Raw genomic sequence first — 19589 nt, forward strand, 5'->3', positions numbered from 1 at the left:
GGAAGATGATCCATGCAACTTCTTGCGCTGCAGGCCAGGTAAGCTAGGCATATGGGGCGGGGGGTCGGGGCAAGATGACGACTATTTCGTTACTTTCAAGAATAGGAATTTTCCACACCTCTGTCGACAGAATTTTCTGCCATAACTATTCACCACTTGGGTTAATACATCAAGACTCAGTAAGTGGTGAGTAGGTATAAAATATACTTCTAAAGGCAAAGGAAACATCAAAACACAGAAAAATGTAAACAATGTAAACATGGTAATGAGTTAAGTGTGATGAAAGAAACACACGTAAAACTCACCTCATGCCCCACGGCAGAAGGAATGGCCCACATGGGAAAGAGCCAACCCAGACCCCCAATAGTCAAAGAGTCTTTCTGATAATGGCCAGCCGGCAGGGAAAGACTTCAGGGCTAGGAGGTCCCTGGAGGAGCCCTGCTTCCTCTCTCTCCCATTCAGGCAGCTGGACGGAACTGGTAGTTTCGGTTTGCCACTGAGCAGTGCTTTGGAGTCACAAGACTCTCTCTATATTCCACACATTCCATACTGTTGGAAGTCTCACGGGAGACGGATTCCTGTTCCTTTGTTTCTTTGGTGTTCAGTTGTTCTCTGCTCTCGCAGAGAGAGGATGTATTTTTCTGCCTGCGTAGCTAGATAATAAAACTCCTAGCGATGTAGCCCAAACCTCTCGTCTCTTCCCTGTGCTGGAAACTCTGCTGAATGGGGAATGTGCCTGGAGCCTTATCAGAGGCTCAGGTCGTCAATCACGTGGAGGCGATTCCGGAAGATGAGCTTTATCAGCTCGGTCGAACGGAGATCCCCAGAGGAACTACCAGGGAAGAAGTTCCCTTGAACTCAGTGCAATGAGTTCTGGGCAGACCTGCAGAATTCTCCAGTTCTAGGATTCCGCGACACCCCAGATCACTCTGTATCTGGGAAGGGACTGCAGCAGAGCTGTGAAGTCAAGGAGGGGGAGAAGAGGAGACAAGAAGAGCAAGCCTTCTCTTGGCTAAAAACCAAACAAACACCCCAGAAGGAGCAGGAAAGGCCCAGAGGGAGAGAGGCTCTGCAAGGACATCCCTCGGCAGGCCTTTTCCTCGCCAGGCTCTCCGGGCACCAGATAGGCTTTCATTTTGATGCCAAGGACATCCTGAAAGGACTTAGACCAGTCATGACGTGAAGGAGGTATTGAAGGAATAAATCATAATTTGGGTCAGCCACCGGCCATAGCAATAAAACAACAATATGATATACAAAGAAAAATAAATAAAAAGTTATAGAATATACTTTTAAGGATTCTGAGTCAATAGTCAAACGGTGGATCTTATTCTAATTGCCCCAGCTAAAAACCTTGCAACCTTGGCTCATCTTGATCTGCCAAGAGAAAGGACACTGTGAAGAAGATATTAAAAAGCTTGGCCAAGGACTTGCAAGTCCCAGCTCTGGGTACGTAGTAGGAATTGCTGTTGGGCACCTGATGTGGCAAAGAACCCAGCTGCAATCCTCTCCTCATATGAACTAAAGTCTCCTAAAATTAAATCTGTATACAGCCACTACTACAGTTTGCCTCCAATGTGAATTCTTTGATGGGAAGCAAGACAGGCCCTGTGACTGAAGCTCTTTTCACATTCCAAGCACTGAAATCATTTCCCCCCACTGGGAACTCTTTCATGGATCGTGGGTTTGGCCTTCTCAATGAACCTCTTTCCACATTTCAAGCACTAATAGGGTTTCTCCCCTGATGATTTCTGTGATGGGAAGTGAGATGGTCCTTTCGACTGAAGTTCTCTCCACACTCTTGGCACTCATAAGGTTTCTGAAATTGTTTCCCCTCACTCTGAATGCTTTGATGGATCGCGAGTTTGGCCTTCTCAATGAATCCTTCTCAATGAACCTGGATAGGGTTTCGCCCCTGTATGAATTCTTTGATGGACAGGAAGCTGGCGGCTGTCACTGAAGCTCTTTCCACATTCCTAGCAGTGATAAGGTTTCTCCCCTGTATGAATTCTGTGATGGGAAGTGAAACTGTCCTTTCGACTGAAGCTTTTTCCACATTCCAAGCACTGACGGGGTTTCTTCTCAATGGGATTTCTTTGATTTAAAGTGGAATGGGAGTTCTGACTGAAGCTCTCTCCATACTCTGAATATGACTTCCCCACTGTTTGACTTTTGTTGTGGTCTCCCTCATTCTCCTTCTCCAATTCCTCATCACCTGCAACTAAGTGACAAACAGATTAGAGCCTCAGGAAGCAATGGAGTCCCAAATTATGGAGCAGTGCTAATTAATGCCTGTAACAGGGAAAGAACTGAAGGGAGTTAGATGTGAGGCCTTCCTCCAGGGTTCACTGCCTGAGGTTCAAAAAGCCTGCTTATTTTCTGGGACGGATTTTGTTTGGCCCAATCTTGGTATCTGTGCCATCTCCAATGTCACTCATCTCTTTAGTCAGCCAAGGACAGATAGAAGAACAGAAACAAAACATCTGACAGAAGCCACTTCAACTTCCTGAATCACTTTGAAGATACATTTAAGAAGGCCTGGGCAGTTTAGAGGACTCTGGAAAAAATATGGGGGGGGTCTTATCTGCCCTGGAGGATCTTCCCCCCTGCTCAGCACCTTGCACCTCTGGTGGCCCTGCCCCTATGAGGAGATGGGAGCTGCTGATGGATGGAGTCTGAGGGGGAAGGAGAGCGGTCAGCGCCCCTCCTCCTCCTGTGCATCTGGCCAGAGCCATGGCTGCTTTCCTGAGGCCCTTCCTCTGCTTCTGCCCCCATGAAGGGGCCCTGATGGGAGGCTGTGGGGGCTGCAGACAGACCAGCCCTTCAAGAGCAAAAGGGGGCCATCTTGGAGGGGGGTAGGCATAATATTAAGCCTTACTGAGAGCGTCCGAGATCCCCCAATTCTCCTCCATGACTTCCTTATGGAGGGCTCTCTGGTCAGGATCCAGCAATGCCCATTCCACGTCTGTGAAATGGACAGCTACATCTTCAAAGCACACTGGACCCTAAAAGAAAAAGGCTGGCCTCTTAGATAACATAAAGGTGAACTGTTACACTTTGTTGTTTTCTGCCTCTTCATTGATGTTCTGTATTAATTGGATTCTTTTTCTGCACATTTTATGGATGCATATTTTGATGTGTTAACGGAATTATTCATTGTGTATTTTAATGAGGGGCATTAAGAAACTGGTGTTCTTCAAATCATTCTTCTAATCCTGTGCACAAACATTCCCGTTTGCCACATGGAAGGATCCCTTCTTCTGTCCCTCTGTGCTGTTCTTGCCGGGTAGGGAGTGTTGGGATCCCAGAATGCTGTGTGAGATAGTAAGTCTGCAGGCTTGAGTCTGCTAGCTGATGCAACTGGCTGATGCAATCGGCCTGCAATACTTTCTATGCAAGTGCAGGGTCAGAATGATGTGGGTCAGAATAATGTGCTGTCAGTTGATTGGCTGTCCTTGGTTTAAAAGGGAAACCTGTCCAGCAGTAAAGGTGGTGGTGCAGAGGAGTGTGGTCAGAGAGAGAGTCTTCCTCTTTGCCTTAAGGTGCAGCCAGGTACTCCGTTTGACTGTATGAACTGCTCCTGTATTATAGCCTGTAGATATTTGTATATATGGAGCTCACAATAAATATACTGCACTGAAGAACCTGGAACTTTAGCATTTCTGCTAAAGCGCCGCAAAGATTTCCCCATTGTGGGACTGATGGGGTGAATCCTGGCCACTCTTTGGTATGGGGTGTGAACTGCTTAGAAGCCTATTTGAGCCTACAACCCTCCTTCCTTGGCGGTTCCTCCCACCATTCCTCTGTGTCCACCAGTCCATGACATCCTCTCTCCCCACATGGCCTCTTCCTCCTACCTGCTCTGGGTCCACAGGGGCAGCTTCCCCTCCACCACCAATAAAAGATGGACAAGCAGGTCTTGCTGGCCTCGTTCCGTCTCCTGCGAGAGAAGAAGGTAAGTAGAAGCCAAGAGCGCATGCTTCACTCCGAAGGAAAACTACAGGTGCGCCTTCAAACAAGTAGGAGTTGCCACCTAAATGTGGACGTTTGCACCCATTTGACATACTAGTTGTGCAAAAATACATCTCCCTTTCTCTGGGCTCTTGGTCCCCTGTGAATTCTCCAATAAGATGAAAAGAATTCACAGATTAGTTTCAAAATCCACAGCTTGTGAGCAGACGGAGAAAGAACTCCTTCCTCCTTACCCAGAGGCCTCTCTCTGGAGTCCAAGGGAGTCTTTTCTATCTCAGAGGAATCCGGACCTATTTCTGCTAACAGATCCTTCCCCTGAAAGAGCAACAAGGATTCAGGGGGCCCGCTAGGGGCGCCTTGGAAGATGGCGGATAATGACATCTATCCGGCCCGCAAGAGGCAATTTGAGGCTGATTATGGGGAGTAAATCAGTCTCCTTCGTCTCTCCAGAGAATGGAAAGACGCAGTTTTCACCCGCGGTTGCCATAAATCACCCCCGAGTTCGGAAGAAGGAGGGGGTGCAAGGCACTGGGTGCACAACCCTCGGCGGGTCTCGGCACTCCTCCGAAGCTGCTTCCAGGAGCAAAACTAGTTGCGTTACTTAAAAGGAAAAATCTGGAGAAAGCTAACGCACATGCTTCGAGAGAGGCAGGAGGCTTTATCTGCTAATAATTTGGCGAGTGAAAGGAAGAAGATTGAGACGGAGGATTACATCAAAGCACTACAGACATGCTGGTATGTGGAAGCCAACGGAACGGAAAGGGGGGGAATGACTTTTTATTTCTTGCTTTATGTGATTACCTAATAACCCTCCCCCTCAGAAGATCCGTCACAGTAACCAATTGACAAATGGGGTTAAAAATGAGCTGTGTGTGGAAAAATAATATGAATTCAAAGGTTTTATTCTGTGAAGGACTTGGAAAAACAAAGGCTCTATCTGTGACGCAGCAAGAATTGAGATTTGATACAGAAGGACAGACATCTGTTGCAGGGAGTTTGGTCTTAGGGAGGGCGAGCCGAAGATTTGTTATCTGGATGGAATTGTGAACTGGAAGGGGCAGCCCTCCTGGAAAAGACTAATTTGCGATGCAACAGGTCTGGAAAGTTAACGAGCGGGCTTTTAGACTGTATTTCATCGGAACGGTAAGATGGCGATTGCCCGCTCGAGTGGAAACATCTGGACTATTGGAAGAGAGTGATTCACGAGAGAGCAATACAGAATCCACACACAAAAATAAATAACTGTTGTTGTTTTTTTTAACCCACTTGCGGAGATAACTCAGAGGTGAATGAAAAGGAAAATGAGTAACTACAAGGATTGAGAAGAGGGACTGAAAATATCATTGTAAATATGAAAGCAGCATAAATATTCGAGGATTGGACTCCTGCCCTTCAAGAAGCATGGGTACGCCCCACAAAAATTTTACAATTGGGAAATAATTGGATTATATGATGTGTATTGTTATAATTTGGATTAATTGGTTTGATATGTTTAATTTGGTAAATGGAAACTTAATAAAAATTATGAGGCCTATAATTTGGATTAAAAAATTGGCTTCCAGGTGGAGAAATCAAAATTGGAAACAGAATTGCTAGAACCAAAAGCTAAGATTTTGTCAAAGATGTATAACTTGCTGTTAAAATGGAATACACAGGATGAAACGGTCAAATCAGCGATGATTAAATGGGCGCAGGACATAGGTCATAACATTATGTTTGCTGACTGGGAGCAGTTGTGGACCACCGGTATGAAGTTTACGGCATGTAATGCCTTAAAGGAGAATATTATGAAAATGATTTACAGGTGGTACATGACCCCAGTTAAGCTTGCAAAAATTTATCACCTGCCTGATAACAAGTGCTGGAAATGTAAAGAAACTGAGGGAACATTCTTTCATCTTTGGTGGACGTGCCCAAAGGTTAAGGCTTACTGGGAAATGATATATAATGAACTGAAGAAGGTATTTAAATTTACCTTTCCTAAGAAACCAGAGGCCTTCCTTTTGGGCATAGTCGGCCAATTGGTGCCAAAGAAAGATAGAACATTTTTTATGTACGCAACAACAGCAGCAAGAATACTTCTCGCCAAGTATTGGAAGACACAAGATCTACCCACCATGGAAGAGTGGCAGATGCAAGTGATTGACTACATGGAGATGGCAGAAATGACTGGCAGAATCCGTGACCAGGGAGAAGAATTGATGGAAGAGGATTGGAAAAAGTTCAAGAACTACCTACAAAAATATTGTAAAATGTTTGAGTGTTAAAATGATGTGGGATGTGAAGGTAACATGGCATTTGGGATATGGTTAAAAGAGTTATGAAAAGAAGAATTTTAATAAGGAGGGGGTATGACTAGAATAATATTATGTCAAAGTATATAAGGTGGAGTAAAGGATCAAGATAAGGGAAATTAGAGACATAATAAGTGGAAATATATAATTATAAACGAGGTTGGAAATGGGTTAGAATTTGCTGAATCTGACGGAGTAAAGAGGAATACAAAAAAGGGAGATGTGAGGAGGTCAGGAAAGAGGGATATGGAATTTTGAAATTTAAAAGTGGAATTTTCTTTCTTTTTCTTCTTTTTCTTGTTATTTTTTGTCTGTTGTTTTTGTTTTTGTTTTGTTATATGTGATGTACGTTTTGTAAAACTTAAATAAACATTTTTTTAAAAAAAAGGAAACTTAATAAAAATAATTTTTTTAAAAAAAGAAAGAGCAACAAGGATTCGAAAGAAAGAGAGGGGAAAAGGATTAGAAAAGGAGCAGCTGACGCAAACACTTTAGGGCTATCCAATATCATTCCTTGGATGCTTTCCAAAAAAGGATGGGCCATTAGGAAATGATTTGGGAATACTCTCCTTCCTCTTTGGAGCCCCTTGGGAGTATCCAGAGGAAAGTCTCTCTCACCTGCTGCTCTGCCTGCTTCCTCTCCTCTGCCTGACTCAGGAGGAAACCTTCGGCCAGAGCCACTGCCTGGGAACTGGTCTCCGCTCCGCATTCCCTCACCCAGCTCTCCATCTCCGGAGGAAGGACAGCCAGGAACTGCTCCAAGATCACCAGGTCCAACATCTGAGCTTTCGTGTGCCTTTCTGGCTTCAGCCACTGATGGTCAAGGTGGTAGAGTTGGCGGCAAACCTCTCGTGGTCCTTTGGCCTCCTGGTAGCAGAACTGCCTGAGCTGCTGGCTCTGCACCTCTGAGCAAGGGGTGTCCTCCTCAACCAGGCGCAGAGGTGCTCCATCGGGGGAATTTGGGGGCCTGGCAAGCTTCTACCTCCGCGGGGAACAGATTTCTGTACATCTCAAGAGCAACAAGAATTCCTTCCCACCCTTTGCTTGAGAAGTAAAACTCTGCAAGTGTTTGGCTCCAGGGTCCCTTGAGAGAGTTGGTTCCGACTTTCTGAGCAAAGAGGAAGGAAAAGGGGGTCCTGCAAGGAGAGGATGAGGGGAAGACCCCCTTTTCTAGGGGTGGGGGAGAGGGATTGGGCTCCCAGGTCAAGAGAGCACCTTGTATCCTGGCACTGAAAATACACCCCCCCTCACACACTTTGTGGAATCTCCTTTTGGCAAAGGGTCAAAACATAGTCAAGAGAACAAGCTGGTCATCACAAACACACTTTTCCAACAACACAAGAGAAGACTCTACACGTGGACATCACCAGATGGGCAGTATCGAAATCAGATTGATTATATTCTCTGCAGCCAAAGATGGAGAAGCTCTATACAGTCAGCAAAAACAAGACCTGGAGCTGACTGGCTCAGATCATCAGCTTCTTATAGCAAAATTCAAGCTTAAACTGAAGAAAGTAGGAAAAACCACTGGGCCGGTAAGATACAATCTAAGTCAAATCCCTTATGAATACACAGTGGAAGTGAGGAACAGGTTTAAGGATTTAGATTTGGTGGACAGAGTGCCTGAAGAGCTATGGATGGAGGCTCGTAACATTGGGACTTCCGGGTTGGCGCCATTGTTTAATGGCGGATTCCCTCCGAGCTCCGGAGGGAATCGGCTCCGTAGCGTCTGGGTCTGGCCGCTGCGGCGAAGCGGAGACCCTTAAAATCACAGGCGCGGATGCCTGTGAACACAGAGACTCGGCGGGCACCATTTGCGCCCCCCCAATCTGCGACGGAGCCCTTTTAAAGGCTTCGGAACGGAGGCAGGGTGAGGCGTGGTGCTGAGAGTACTCCCTCGCCTACGGAGTGAAGCCGCAAGCCATTGACAGAGAGCGCCAACTTCTTCCAAGACCGATTGGACTCTAAAACATAAACCCGTGAGTAATACGGAGATTGGGATCTTAAAAAATCTTTAATTTTGGATTTGGAACGAGCGGGAAGGGGCTAAAAAGGAAGTCCACCCCCCCCTCTTTGTAAACAATTTAAAGCAAAGGACTGGGCAGCTAAAGTCGAGAGAATCTGTTTCTTGTTTTTTTAATGAAAGATCCTGACTTCACGGTTTTGACACTATAAGAAGATTTACTGGAGGATAAAAAGAATTTTGGGAGCTGAAATTTCACCCCCCCCCCGAGACCCGGGAACGTCCTATGAGAAAGCCTGTTGCATTGAAGATTTTGACAGCTGTCAAGTGAGCTGTTAGTCAGCTAGTTGTCAGCTGGAAAAAGAGAACATTGTTTCTGCTGTTTTTGCTGGTTTATTTGGTATAACTTGTTGAAAACAAGGTGGGCTGATACAAAATAACTGGACTTTTGGTTTTGAGCTGAAAGGAATACTAAGGGACTAAAATCCCCCTAGAGGGGTAATAGGGACACTACATCACAAAAATGGCTGGAGTATGTAAAATCCAAGCAGAATTGGACAGAGCACTCGTTCTCTTGGGAAACTTGCAAGATGAATACAATGCTTTGTCTACAGCGGTATCACTATTACACTGGACAGTAAACAACAGTTTTGAGTCTGATAAGGACTTGAAACAGGAAGCCTATTCAACTGAACAAATGAATGAAACTGGAAGTGTAGATACGATGGAGCAATATGTTGTTTTTGAAGAAAATGAAGGAGGAGCAGGAGATTTGCAGGAGTCAAAGGAGAGTTACAATATGAGGCCTGACATGATGATAAAAAAGGACAATAAAAATTGGATGTGGAAAGCCTGGTCTGAATGGGAGTTTGGAAAATGGAGAGATCCCCTTTGGAGGAGATCTGAAGACCTGAGGATTACAAATTTGTTGAAGGTGAAAGCTGGAGCCTGGGGGACATCTGGATCTGAAAGAAATTTGAAACAAGAGTTGGAGCACCCCATAGGCTTTGCTTTTAAGTATGGAGGACTGGCTGGAAGCAACATGGAATCTGTTGGGCCGGAGCACCTCCGAGACTTGGGGCTTAACATCAAGGACTATCAAAGAGACCGGCAGAAAGGAACTGAGAGAGATATAAGGGCCTCGGACGTGAGATCTCCAGGCTAAATAAATAACATAAAGACTGATGGATATTGGTTGGGGACTGGAACCGGGAAAAGGGCGGGTGGAGGTTGGGAATCCAAAGGGTACATAAGGATAATTTGCTTTTTATATTTTGTTAGGGGTAAGGAAATTGGGTAAATCGTGGAAGGGAAATTTTGGTCGACTTTAGGAAAAAGGTTCAAGAATAATTAATGAGGTATAAGTATTGATGTGTAATTTTAATAAGGTAAAATTGGTTTTCTCTTATTAAATTAATTGAAAATAAGGTTGTTAAAAATAAATTGAGGAAATGGAAAAAAGAAGTAAAGTAAAACAATAGGATGTTAGAACAAATGTTTAAGCTAAGGTAAAGAAATAAGTTAAGGACTTGCTGAACTGACAATTTAAATTGGAATACAAGAAGGGGAGGTGTGAGGAGGTCTGAGAAATAAGGTTAAGAATAATAAGTATCAGAAACTTTATGTGTTTTTTCTATTTTTTTGTTTAGTTTTGAATATTATGTATTTTTGTGTTTTTTTTGTTTTGTTTATTTTTTGTTTTGGTTTGTTGTGTGTTTCTTGAAAATGCCAATAAATATTTAAATAAAAAAAAAAGGATGGAGGCTCGTAACATTGTACAGGAGGCAGCAACGAAAATCATCCCAATGAAAAGGAAATGCAAGAAAGCAAAGTGGCTGTCCAATGAGGCCTTACAAATAGCGGGGGAGAGAAGGCAAGCAAAATGCGAGGGACATAGTGAAAGATACAGGAAATTGAATGCAGATTTCCAAAGAATAGCAAGGAGAGACAAGAAGGCCTTCTTAAACGAGCAATGCAAAGAAATAGAGGAAAACAACAGAATGGGAAGAACCAGAGATCTGTTCAAGAAAATTGGAGATATGAAAGGAACATTTTGTACAAAGATTACCATAATAAAGGACAAAAATGGAAAGGACCTAACAGAAGCAGAAAACATAAAGAAGAGGTGGCAAGAATACACAGAGGAATTATACCAAAAAGAAATGGATGTCTCGTATACCCCAGGTAGTGTGGTTGCTGACCTTGAGCCAGACATCCTGGACAGTGAAGTCAAATGGGCCTTAGAAAGCACTGCAGATAACAAGGCCAGTGGAAGTGATGGTATTCCACCTGAGCTATTTAAAATTTTAAAAGATGATGCTGTTATGGTGCTACATTCAATATGCCAGCAAATTTGGGAAACTCAGCAGTGGCCAGAGGATTGGAGAAGATCAGTTTACATCCCAATCCCAAAGAAGGGCAGTGCCAAAGAATGCTCCAACTACCGAACAATTGCACTCATTTCACACGCTAGCAAGGTTATGCTTAAAATTCTACAAGGAAGGCTCAAGCAGTATGTGGATCGAGAACTCCCAGAAGTGCAAACCAAATTGCAAACATGCGCTGGATTATGGAGAAAGCTAGAGAGTTCCAGAAAGACATCTACTTCTGCTTCATTGACTATGCAAAAGCCTTTGACTGTGTCGACCACAGCAAACTATGGCAAGTTCTTAAAGAAATGGGAGTGCCTGATCACCTCATCTGTCTCCTGAGAAATCTCTATGTGGGACAAGAAGCTACAGTTAGAAATGGAACAACTGATTGGTTCAAAATTGGGAAAGGAGTACGGCAAGGCTGTATTTTGTCTCCCTGCTTATTTAATTTATATGCAGAATACATCATGCGAAAGGCTGGGCTGGATGAATCCCAAACTGGAATTAAGATTGCCAGAAGAAATATCAACAACCTCAGATATGCAGATGACACAACCTTGATGGCAGAAAGTGAGGAGGAATTAAAGAACCTTTTAATGAGGGTGAAAGAGGAGAGCGCAAAATATGGTCTGAGGCTCAACATCAAAAAAACGAAGATCATGGCCACTGGTCCCATCACCTCCTGGCAAATAGAAGGGGAAGAAATGGAGGCAGTGAAAGATTTTACTTTCTTGGGCTCCATGATCACTGCAGATGGGGACAGCAGCCACGAAATTAAAAGACGCCTGCTTCTTGGGAGAAGGGCAATGACAGGCCTAGATAGCATCTTGAGAAGTAGAGACGTCACCTTGCCAACAAAGGTCTGTATAGTTAAAGCCATGGTTTTCCCAGTAGTGATGTATGGAAGTGAGAGCTGGACCATAAAGAAGGCTGATCGCCGAAGAATTGATGCTTTTGAATTCTGGTGCTGGAGGAGACTCTTGAGAGTCCCATGGACTGCAAGAAGATCAAACGCATCCATTCTTAAGGGAAACAGCCCTGAGTGCTCACTGGAAGGACAGATCGTGAAGCTGAGGCTCCAGTACTTTGGCCACCTCATGAGAAGACTCCCTGGAAAAGACACTGATGTTGGGAGAAGGGGGCGACAGAGGACGAGATGGTTGGATAGTGTTTTCGAGGTTACCAGCATGAGTTTGACCAAACTGCGGGAGGTAGTGGAGGACAGAGGTGCCTGGCGTGCTCTGGTCCAGGGGGTCACGAAGAGTCGGACACGACTAAACGACTGTAAAGGGAATTGGGGGTTGCTTGTGCCTAAAGGGTGCTGCAGCTCTAGGCAACGTTGCCTGGCTAAACCTTTCCCTGGCTGGACAGCCCTTTCTCCATGGCTGTGTCAGTCGCTGGCAGAATCCGTCAGTGCTGCTCCTGCTCAGAGTGCACAGAAAAAGCATTTTGGTTCCAGGAATTCATTCTGATTGCGCCAATACAATATAACTGATGGTATTCTACAGGATTGGGTATTAGTGTGTGAAAACAGTCCAGATCCAATGATACCCAGATGGTGGAGATGCCAGCTGCTATCCTGGTACCCAGGCAGCTTCACTTGATTGCTCAGAGTCTGAGTTGCGGTGCAGTCCAGCCCTGGTTCCAAGCAAGACTCACCCATGCTGGCCCAGGGATCATTTCTCTTCTCCTTAAAGTAAAGGTAAAGGGAGCCCTGACCGTTAGGTCCAGTCATGGCTGACTCTGGGGTTGCGGCGCTTATTTTGCTTTATTGGCTGAGGGAGCCGGCGTACAGCTTCCGGGTCATGTGACCAGCATGACTAAGCCGCTTCTGGCGAACCAGAGCAGCGCACGGAAACGCCGTTTCCCTTCCCACCTATTTATCTACTTGCACTTTGATGTGCTTTCAAACTGCTAGGTTGGCAGGAGCAGGGACCGAGCAACGGGAGCTCACCCCGTCGCAGGGATTCAAACTGCCAACCTTCTGGGAAGTCAAGGAGGAGGAGGCTAAGTCGGCCATGATTAAATGGGCCCAAGATCTAGGTCACACCATAGAGATGTCCCAATGGGAGAATTTGTGGAAGGTAAATTGGAGGTTTACCGCCTGTTGTTCCATAAGGGAAAATATGCAAAAAATGTTATACCAGTATTACCTGACACCGCAAAAACTCTTCAAGATGTATAAAAATACACCAGATGTATGTTGGAGATACAGGGAAGCAGGAGGCACCATGCTTCATATATGGTGGCCATGCCAGAAGATCAAAGAGTTCTGGAACGACATTCACACAGAACTAAAAATAATGTTAAAGGTCGATTTCCCTAAAAAACCAGAAACATTTCTTCTGAGTATTACAGGCACAGATATCACCAAGGGTCTAAGGAATTTTTTTTGTATGTAACTGTAAAGGGAATTGGGGGTTGCTTGTGCGTAAAGGGTGCTGCAGCTCTAGGCAACGTTGCCTGGCTAAACCTTTCCCTGGCTGGACAGCCCTTTCTCCATGGCTGTGTCAGTCGCTGGCAGAATCCGTCAGTGGGCGTTTTCTGAACTTCTTCCAACATAAAAACTCTTTGACCCCAAGTCTCCTCCTAGCCTCCCTGCGCGGAAGTCTCCTGCGCAGAGTGGGCGTGCCCAACGGAGGTCCTGGGCTCTCCCCGCTGGTCTCTGTGGAAGAGTCTTGAAGCCCTCTCTCCGCAGTCCCACCTTGCTTCCTGGTGTCCCTCCTATTTCCTTCCTCAAAGGAAGTTTGCTCTCTCTCCCTGCTGGTCCCTTCTCCTGCATCGTTAGGGAGCCTTACCTCCACTCTAGGCTCCGATGGCAGTTCCCTGACATCCACCTCCCCTCCAGGACCCCCCTCACCTCCGTTCCGTTCCTTTGGCCTAAATTCCTCCCTTTCCCCTGACGGTGATGCGGGGAATCCCCGGAAGGAGCTATCTCCCTCCTCCGAAGATTCAAACATTGCTCTCCACCTGCTGCTATCTCTTCGCACAGGGTACTCTTCCCAGTCCGATTCCTCTCCCCCGGATACCTCTCCTCCCTCCTCTTCAGAGGCCGGAAACCCCATAAAATCTTCTTCCTCATCTGTGGTGCCAAATTGCTCCTTCTAGAACCTCGATGTGGGTTTGGGCTTCCTTGGGAACCTGCCGTGAAACTCCCCCGGAGATACTCATCTCTGATGTTTTCCGCAGGAACCCACGTGTTTTCCGATTCTGTTTCCCCCTCCCAAGCCACCAAATACTCCACTTGTCCCCCTCGCCATCTTGAATCGAGTATTTCCATGGCTTGACTACTGAGTTCCCTCTCCTCTACGTGTGGGTGAGTGGGGACCTCTCTCTCTCGCCCCGGCAGTTCCAGTCCCTCCCTGTACGGAGAGTAGGGATCTATGGAACACCAGGTATAGTTTCATGCTGGTCGGCAACTTGAGTCTAAAGGCCACGGGATTAACCTGCTGTGTCACCTCGAATAGTCCCAGCTGCATTGGCCGCAACTTCTTGCAACCCCCCTTGAACGGTAACCCTTGGGTTGACAACCACACCCGGTCCCCTACCCGTATGGTTTCTCCTTCCCTACGGTGTTTGTCGGCCTGCCTCTTATACACTTCCTTGGCCCGTTCCAAGTTCATCTTAAGTTGTTGGTGTAAGGCCTCCATTTCTTCCACAAACTGCTCCGCTGCTGGTACACTCCACCTCTCCTCCCCTCCCCCTGGGAAGGCCCTGGGGTGACACCCATGATTGGCCATGAACGGGCTCATTCCCGTGGACACATGTTCCGCGTTATTGTACGCAAATTCAGCCAACGCTAGTTTCTCCACCCAATCGTTCTGCCTCTCGCTGACATAGCAGTGTAGGTATTGTTGGAGTATACTGTTCGCTCTTTCCGCTTGCCCGTTGGTCTCCGGGTGTCTGGCCGTTGAGAAGCTTACCTCGACTTGCAGCAAGCTCATGAGCTTCCTCCAGAACCAGGAAGTAAATTGCTTCCCTTGGCCGGACAAAACCCTCAAGGGGGCGCCATGCAGCCTGAAGATGTGCTCCACAAACAGCCTGGCAGTTTCCTCTGCTGTCACCGCATGTGAGCAAGCGATAAAGTGGCACATTTTTGTTAACAGGTCGACAACCACCATGACGGCTGTTTTACCCCTTGACTTGGGCAAATCGGTCATAAAATCTATGGATACCACCTCCCATGGTCTTCCCGGTGTGGGTAAGGGTTCTAGTAACCCCGCGGGCGCCGCCCTCTCCCCCTTTGCTCGCTGGCAGCAGTCGCACCCTCGTACGTACTCCCGTACATCTTCCCTCACCCTTGGCCACCAGAACTGCCTGGTGACCAGCAACATGGTTTTGTGTTGACCAAACTGCCCCACCGTCGGGTTATCATGGAGCCGTTTGAGCACCCTTCTCCTCAAGTCATCCCCTGGTACGTACAGTGCTCCCCTGTAATACAGTACCCCTTCTTTCTCCTCAAAACCCCCATGGTTTCCCCCCTTGCCCCTGAGTTCCCTGATCTTGGTTTGGGCGAACTCGTCGTCCTTCGTCAGCCCGGCTAGTTCTCGTCTCTCTACTAATACTCCCCCACACACCCATCGGTTCTCGGGGATCACATGTCGGGCTTCTGCTGGTCCTTCTCCTTCCATATACTCTGGTTTCCGGGAGAGGGCATCTGCTCTGACGTTTTTCTCTCCCGGCACGTACCGAATCTCAAAGAAAAACTTGGAGAACTCCTGAGCCCATCGCACCTGTCGCTGGTTGAGTACTCGTGCAGTCCTCCATTATTCCAGGTTCTTATGGTCCGTGCACACCTGGATCTTGTGCTGCGCCCCTATTAACAAATGTCTCCCGCGTCGAAAGGCTTCATAAATTGCAAGCAGTTCCCGGTCATACACCGTGTAGTTTTGCTCCGACTTGCTCAGCTTCCTCGAGAAGAACGTGCACGGCCTCCAGCTGGACTGGTCTCCCAGCTGGAGTAGCACCGCCCCTACGGCTCGGTCTGACGCGTCTGTCTCCAGCCTCATTGGCTTCTGCAGATCCACGTGCAAAAGCTGCTCTTCCGAAGCGAAGGCCTTCTTCAGCCTTTCAAAGGCCTGCTGTGCATCTTCCGTCCAGACGAATTTCTTTTTGCTACTGAGGCAATCTGTAATGGGCGCTGTCAAGTGGGCGAAGTTCTTGATGAACTTCCGGTAGAAGTTCCCAAACCCCAGGAACCTCTGTACGTCCTTCCGGGTCTTGGGGGTCTTCCATTCCAGCACCGCCTGCACCTTGCCTGGGTCCATTGCTAGGCCCTTGTCCGACAACCTGTATCCCAGGAACTCAACCTCTCGGGCGTGGAACTGGCACTTCTCCAGTTTGACCCACAACTGATGTTCCTGTAGCCTCTTTAGCACTTCCCGGACATCTCTGACATGCTGCTCCTCGTTGTCCGAATAGATTAACACGTCATCTAAAAAGGCCACGCAATTCTTGTACAGCAGGGATCCCAACACGTGGCGCATGAAAGATTGAAAACAGGCAGAGCCTGATTGTAATCCAAAAGGCATAACGAGGTATTCAAAGGCCCCCAGAGGGGTGAACATGGTGGTTTTCCATTTATCCCCCTCCCTCATCCTAATCAAATTGTACGCACCCCGAAGGTCCAGCTTAGTAAAAATTTCCCCCTTCCTCACCCTGGTTAAAATATCGTCAATCCCGGGCATTGGGAAGGTCACTGGTTCCGATACAAGGTTCAAGGCCCTAAAATCTACGACCAATCTGGGCTGTTTGGTGTCTTTTTTGTCCACAAAGAACACCGGACTGCCTCCCACCGCCCTTGATTCTCTTATGAAACCTCTTTTCAGGTTCTTGTCAATAAACTCCCGCAACTCCTGCATCTCCCTGTCCGACATGGCATACAGTTTACCCACTGGTAGCTGAGCCCCTGGGAGTAGGTTGATTTGACAGTCGAAGGGTCTATGGGGGGGTAGTTTATCCGCTTCCTTCTCGCCGAAGACATCCTGCAGGTCAGCGTATTGTGGCGGTACCTTCCCCTTTTCCCCCACCGCCATCCCTGCCACCCTGGCTACAGCCATCCTCGGGGTTTCCCCCCCGTGACAGTGTTCCAAGCAGTGAGCTGACCCAAAAGAAACTGTCCGCTGGTGCCATGCCACTACTGGATCATGTAGTGCCAACCAGCTCATTCCCAGTATGATGGGTGGTCCTGCCAGTGTGGCTACGTGAAAGGCAATGGTCTCTGTGTGTCTGGAAACCCTCATTCTCATGGGGGGAGTCTGGTGCGTCACTTCCCCTCCCAAGAGTTCTCTGCCATCAATGGTCGTTACTTGTAAGGGACAGTCTAGAGGCAGGAGGTACAGCTGGTGCTCCAGGGCAAAATCCTTGCTGAAAAAATTACAGGAACTACCTGAATCCAGCAGTGCTTTAACCTTGATTGGGTGCCCATTGGGGAGTTCTAGCACCACCTCTAAGGCTATGGCTGCTGGGGGGGGTCTGGCTTGGGCACTTTTACTGGTTGCTGGCCTGGCTGCTGTGCCCGGTGATCGGCAGCCAAGCGTTGGCTTTTCCCTGCTCCTCCTTGCCCCCCTCCTCACAGCCAGCAGCCCCCACCATTCCTTGCCATGCTTTCCTTTGAGGGCAGACCCTGGCAAAATGTCCTGGCTGTTGGTAGAGGAAACACTTCTTGGCTGTTTTCCCCTCCTTTCCCTCCTTCTTTTGAACTTCGCTGGAGTTTGAAACCCCGCGCGCGCTCCCCCAATCTCCATTGGTTCCACTGGCTGGGAAGGTTGGTCCGGTATTTCAGGAATGCGGTTGTCATGCCAACGCTCTCCTCTCCCCTCCCGCTTCTCTAAAGCGCGCGCTTCTTGGCGCGCTCCAATCGCAAGTACAGCCTTAGTCAGCTGATCCATCGATTGAGGGCGGGCCGTGCGGGAGAGTTTGTCCTTCACTGAGGGGGATAAGCCTTCCTCAAACAACATTTGCACTGGTTCCGAGCCCAGTTCCCACCCAAGTCTATGGATAAGCATGGCAAAACGTGACCAGTACTCTCTGACTTGCCCCCTTGCTTGCACGCCATCAGTTCCCTGCGAACCACACTCTGCTCCACTCCACTTGAGAACATGGCGTCCATGGCGCCAAAAAATTTCCCAAGGTCCTTTAGGGCAGCATTCTGCGTTGCCATTAATGGCTGGATCCATTCCCTGGCAGCGTCTTGAAGATGCCCAATAACATAAGCGACCCTCACCCCATCCTCCGCAAAGTCATCATACTGCAGTTCCAGCACGTACTGTACCTCAGTCCTGAATGCATTATAATCCCTGGGGTTTTCCCCAAACTTGTGCACCAGTCCTGGTACCTTCCTTGCGATGGGGGTGGGCTTCCCCTGGGCATCCTGAGTCCTCCTTTCATCTAGCCGCGCCGCTAACAGAGCCACCTGCTGTTCCAAATCTCGGTTTCTCTCCTCCAGATTTGGCGCTGCCGCTGCTCCCTCTCCGGCGCCTGCTCCTCCGGTTTGACTCATGATGCTGCCTGTCTTGTCTTTGTGCACAAGCAACGTCAAAGACTGACGGATTGCTGTAAAGGGAATTGGGGGTTGCTTGTGCGTAAAGGGTGCTGCAGCTCTAGGCAACGTTGCCTGGCTAAACCTTTCCCTGGCTGGACAGCCCTTTCTCCATGGCTGTGTCAGTCGCTGGCAGAATCCGTCAGTGGGCGTTTTCTGAACTTCTTCCAACATAAAAACTCTTTGACCCCAAGTCTCCTCCTAGCCTCCCTGCGCGGAAGTCTCCTGCGCAGAGTGGGCGTGCCCAACGGAGGTCCTGGGCTCTCCCCGCTGGTCTCTGTGGAAGAGTCTTGGAGCCCTCTCTCTGCAGTCCCACCTTGCTTCCTGGTGTCCCTCCTATTTCCTTCCTCAAAGGAAGTTTGCTCTCTCTCCCTGCTGGTCCCTTCTCCTGCATCGTTAGGGAGCCTTACCTCCACTCTAGGCTCCAATAGCAGTTCCCTGACAACGACTAAACAACAACAACAATACAACCGCTAGGGCCTCTTCTGGCGACATTCCGTCTTTCCCACCTGCCGTAGCACTCAATAGATTCAAGGTCAGTCTCACAGTCTCACGATTTTTATCTTACAGCTGGAAATTTCCCAGCCCAGTTATAGCCGCCAGTTTCAAGAACTTCCACTAGAGGGAAACTGTTTCTATTTGTATTGATAATATCCTCTCATAAGCACAGTTCAAATGACCCAAAACTAGTTTCAATTTTCAGTTACTTTCACTGCTGGAGACAGTAGAAACAATGTATCTTCTCTTATGCTAACTGTCAATGAACTATCGAAACGCTGTCAATAAACGTCCCATCAAACGTCGGACCTACTAGCAGCCCGTTCCCAGGGTCCGAGCGGCGGTATTTTACCTCTCTTGGTCTCTTCCGCAGGCAAACTCAGTCCACAACTCCCCCCCCCTTCTCCTGCCTCCAAGGGGGGATTGTATTCTTTACTTATGAAAATTTAGTCTTTTACAAAAATCTTTCCAAGACTTCAGCTTGCAGCCTCAACTGCTTCAGACTATTTACAAAAGGGGAAGGCGGACTTCCTGTACTGAACCTTTCCCATTTCGATGCCAAATTAGACGTTTTAAAAATCCAATTTTCCCGATTAAGCTGTACTCACAGGTAGTTACTTTAGAGTCAAATTGTCCACAGGAAAAAGCCAGCGCTCTCCGACAACAGCTATGCGGCTTCGCTCCGTGAAGAAAGCAGATGATTCGAAGCACCGTGCCACTCACCCCACGTCGCTCCGGATCCCCAAAACCGGGTTTCCCCATGAGTGGGGGAGGCGCAAAAGGTGCCCGCTGAATCCCACACTCACAGGCTTCTCCCGCCTGTGATTTTTAACGGGTCTCCGCCTTCGGCATGGCGGCCAGACCCAGATTTCCACGGAGCTGATTCCTCCCGATCAGAGGAATCCAGCCATTGCCGGAGGCGCCTCCCCGGAAGTCTCCCCCGATCAGGT

At 47.8% G+C, this 19589-nt stretch overlaps 1 protein-coding gene across 1 annotated transcript; it reads right to left on the reverse strand.

The window, feature by feature from the left end:
- Positions 1-2257: 2257 nt before the first annotated feature.
- LOC128418861 (zinc finger protein 202-like) lies at positions 2258-17712 on the reverse strand. The gene is made up of 5 exons (XM_053398968.1): positions 17628-17712; positions 6885-7210; positions 4206-4287; positions 3858-3940; positions 2258-3005 (listed from the first exon to the last, which is right to left on the reverse strand). The coding sequence occupies exons 1-5, from the start codon at positions 17710-17712 to the stop codon at positions 2868-2870; spliced, it is 714 nt and encodes a 237-aa protein (XP_053254943.1). The 3' UTR covers positions 2258-2867.
- Positions 17713-19589: the final 1877 nt, after the last annotated feature.

Source organism: Podarcis raffonei, chromosome 8 (genome assembly GCF_027172205.1).
Source record: "Podarcis raffonei isolate rPodRaf1 chromosome 8, rPodRaf1.pri, whole genome shotgun sequence".
Classification (NCBI taxonomy): Eukaryota; Metazoa; Chordata; class Lepidosauria; order Squamata; family Lacertidae; genus Podarcis; species Podarcis raffonei.

What these genes read in the sequence shown, in the direction of transcription:
- LOC128418861 (XM_053398968.1), bottom strand. Translation starts at nt 17,712, where the DNA reads ATGGACGCCATGTTCTCAAGTGGAGTGGAGCAGAGTGTGGTTCGCAGG. An exon ending in GCAAGGGGGCAAGTCAGAGA is followed by an intron (nt 7,211 to 17,627) that starts GTACTGGTCACG and finishes CCCCCGATGGAG; the next exon opens with CACCTCTGCGCCTGGTTGAG. An exon ending in GGAAGCAGGCAGAGCAGCAG is followed by an intron (nt 4,288 to 6,884) that starts GTGAGAGAGACT and finishes TTGCTCTTTCAG; the next exon opens with GGGAAGGATCTGTTAGCAGA.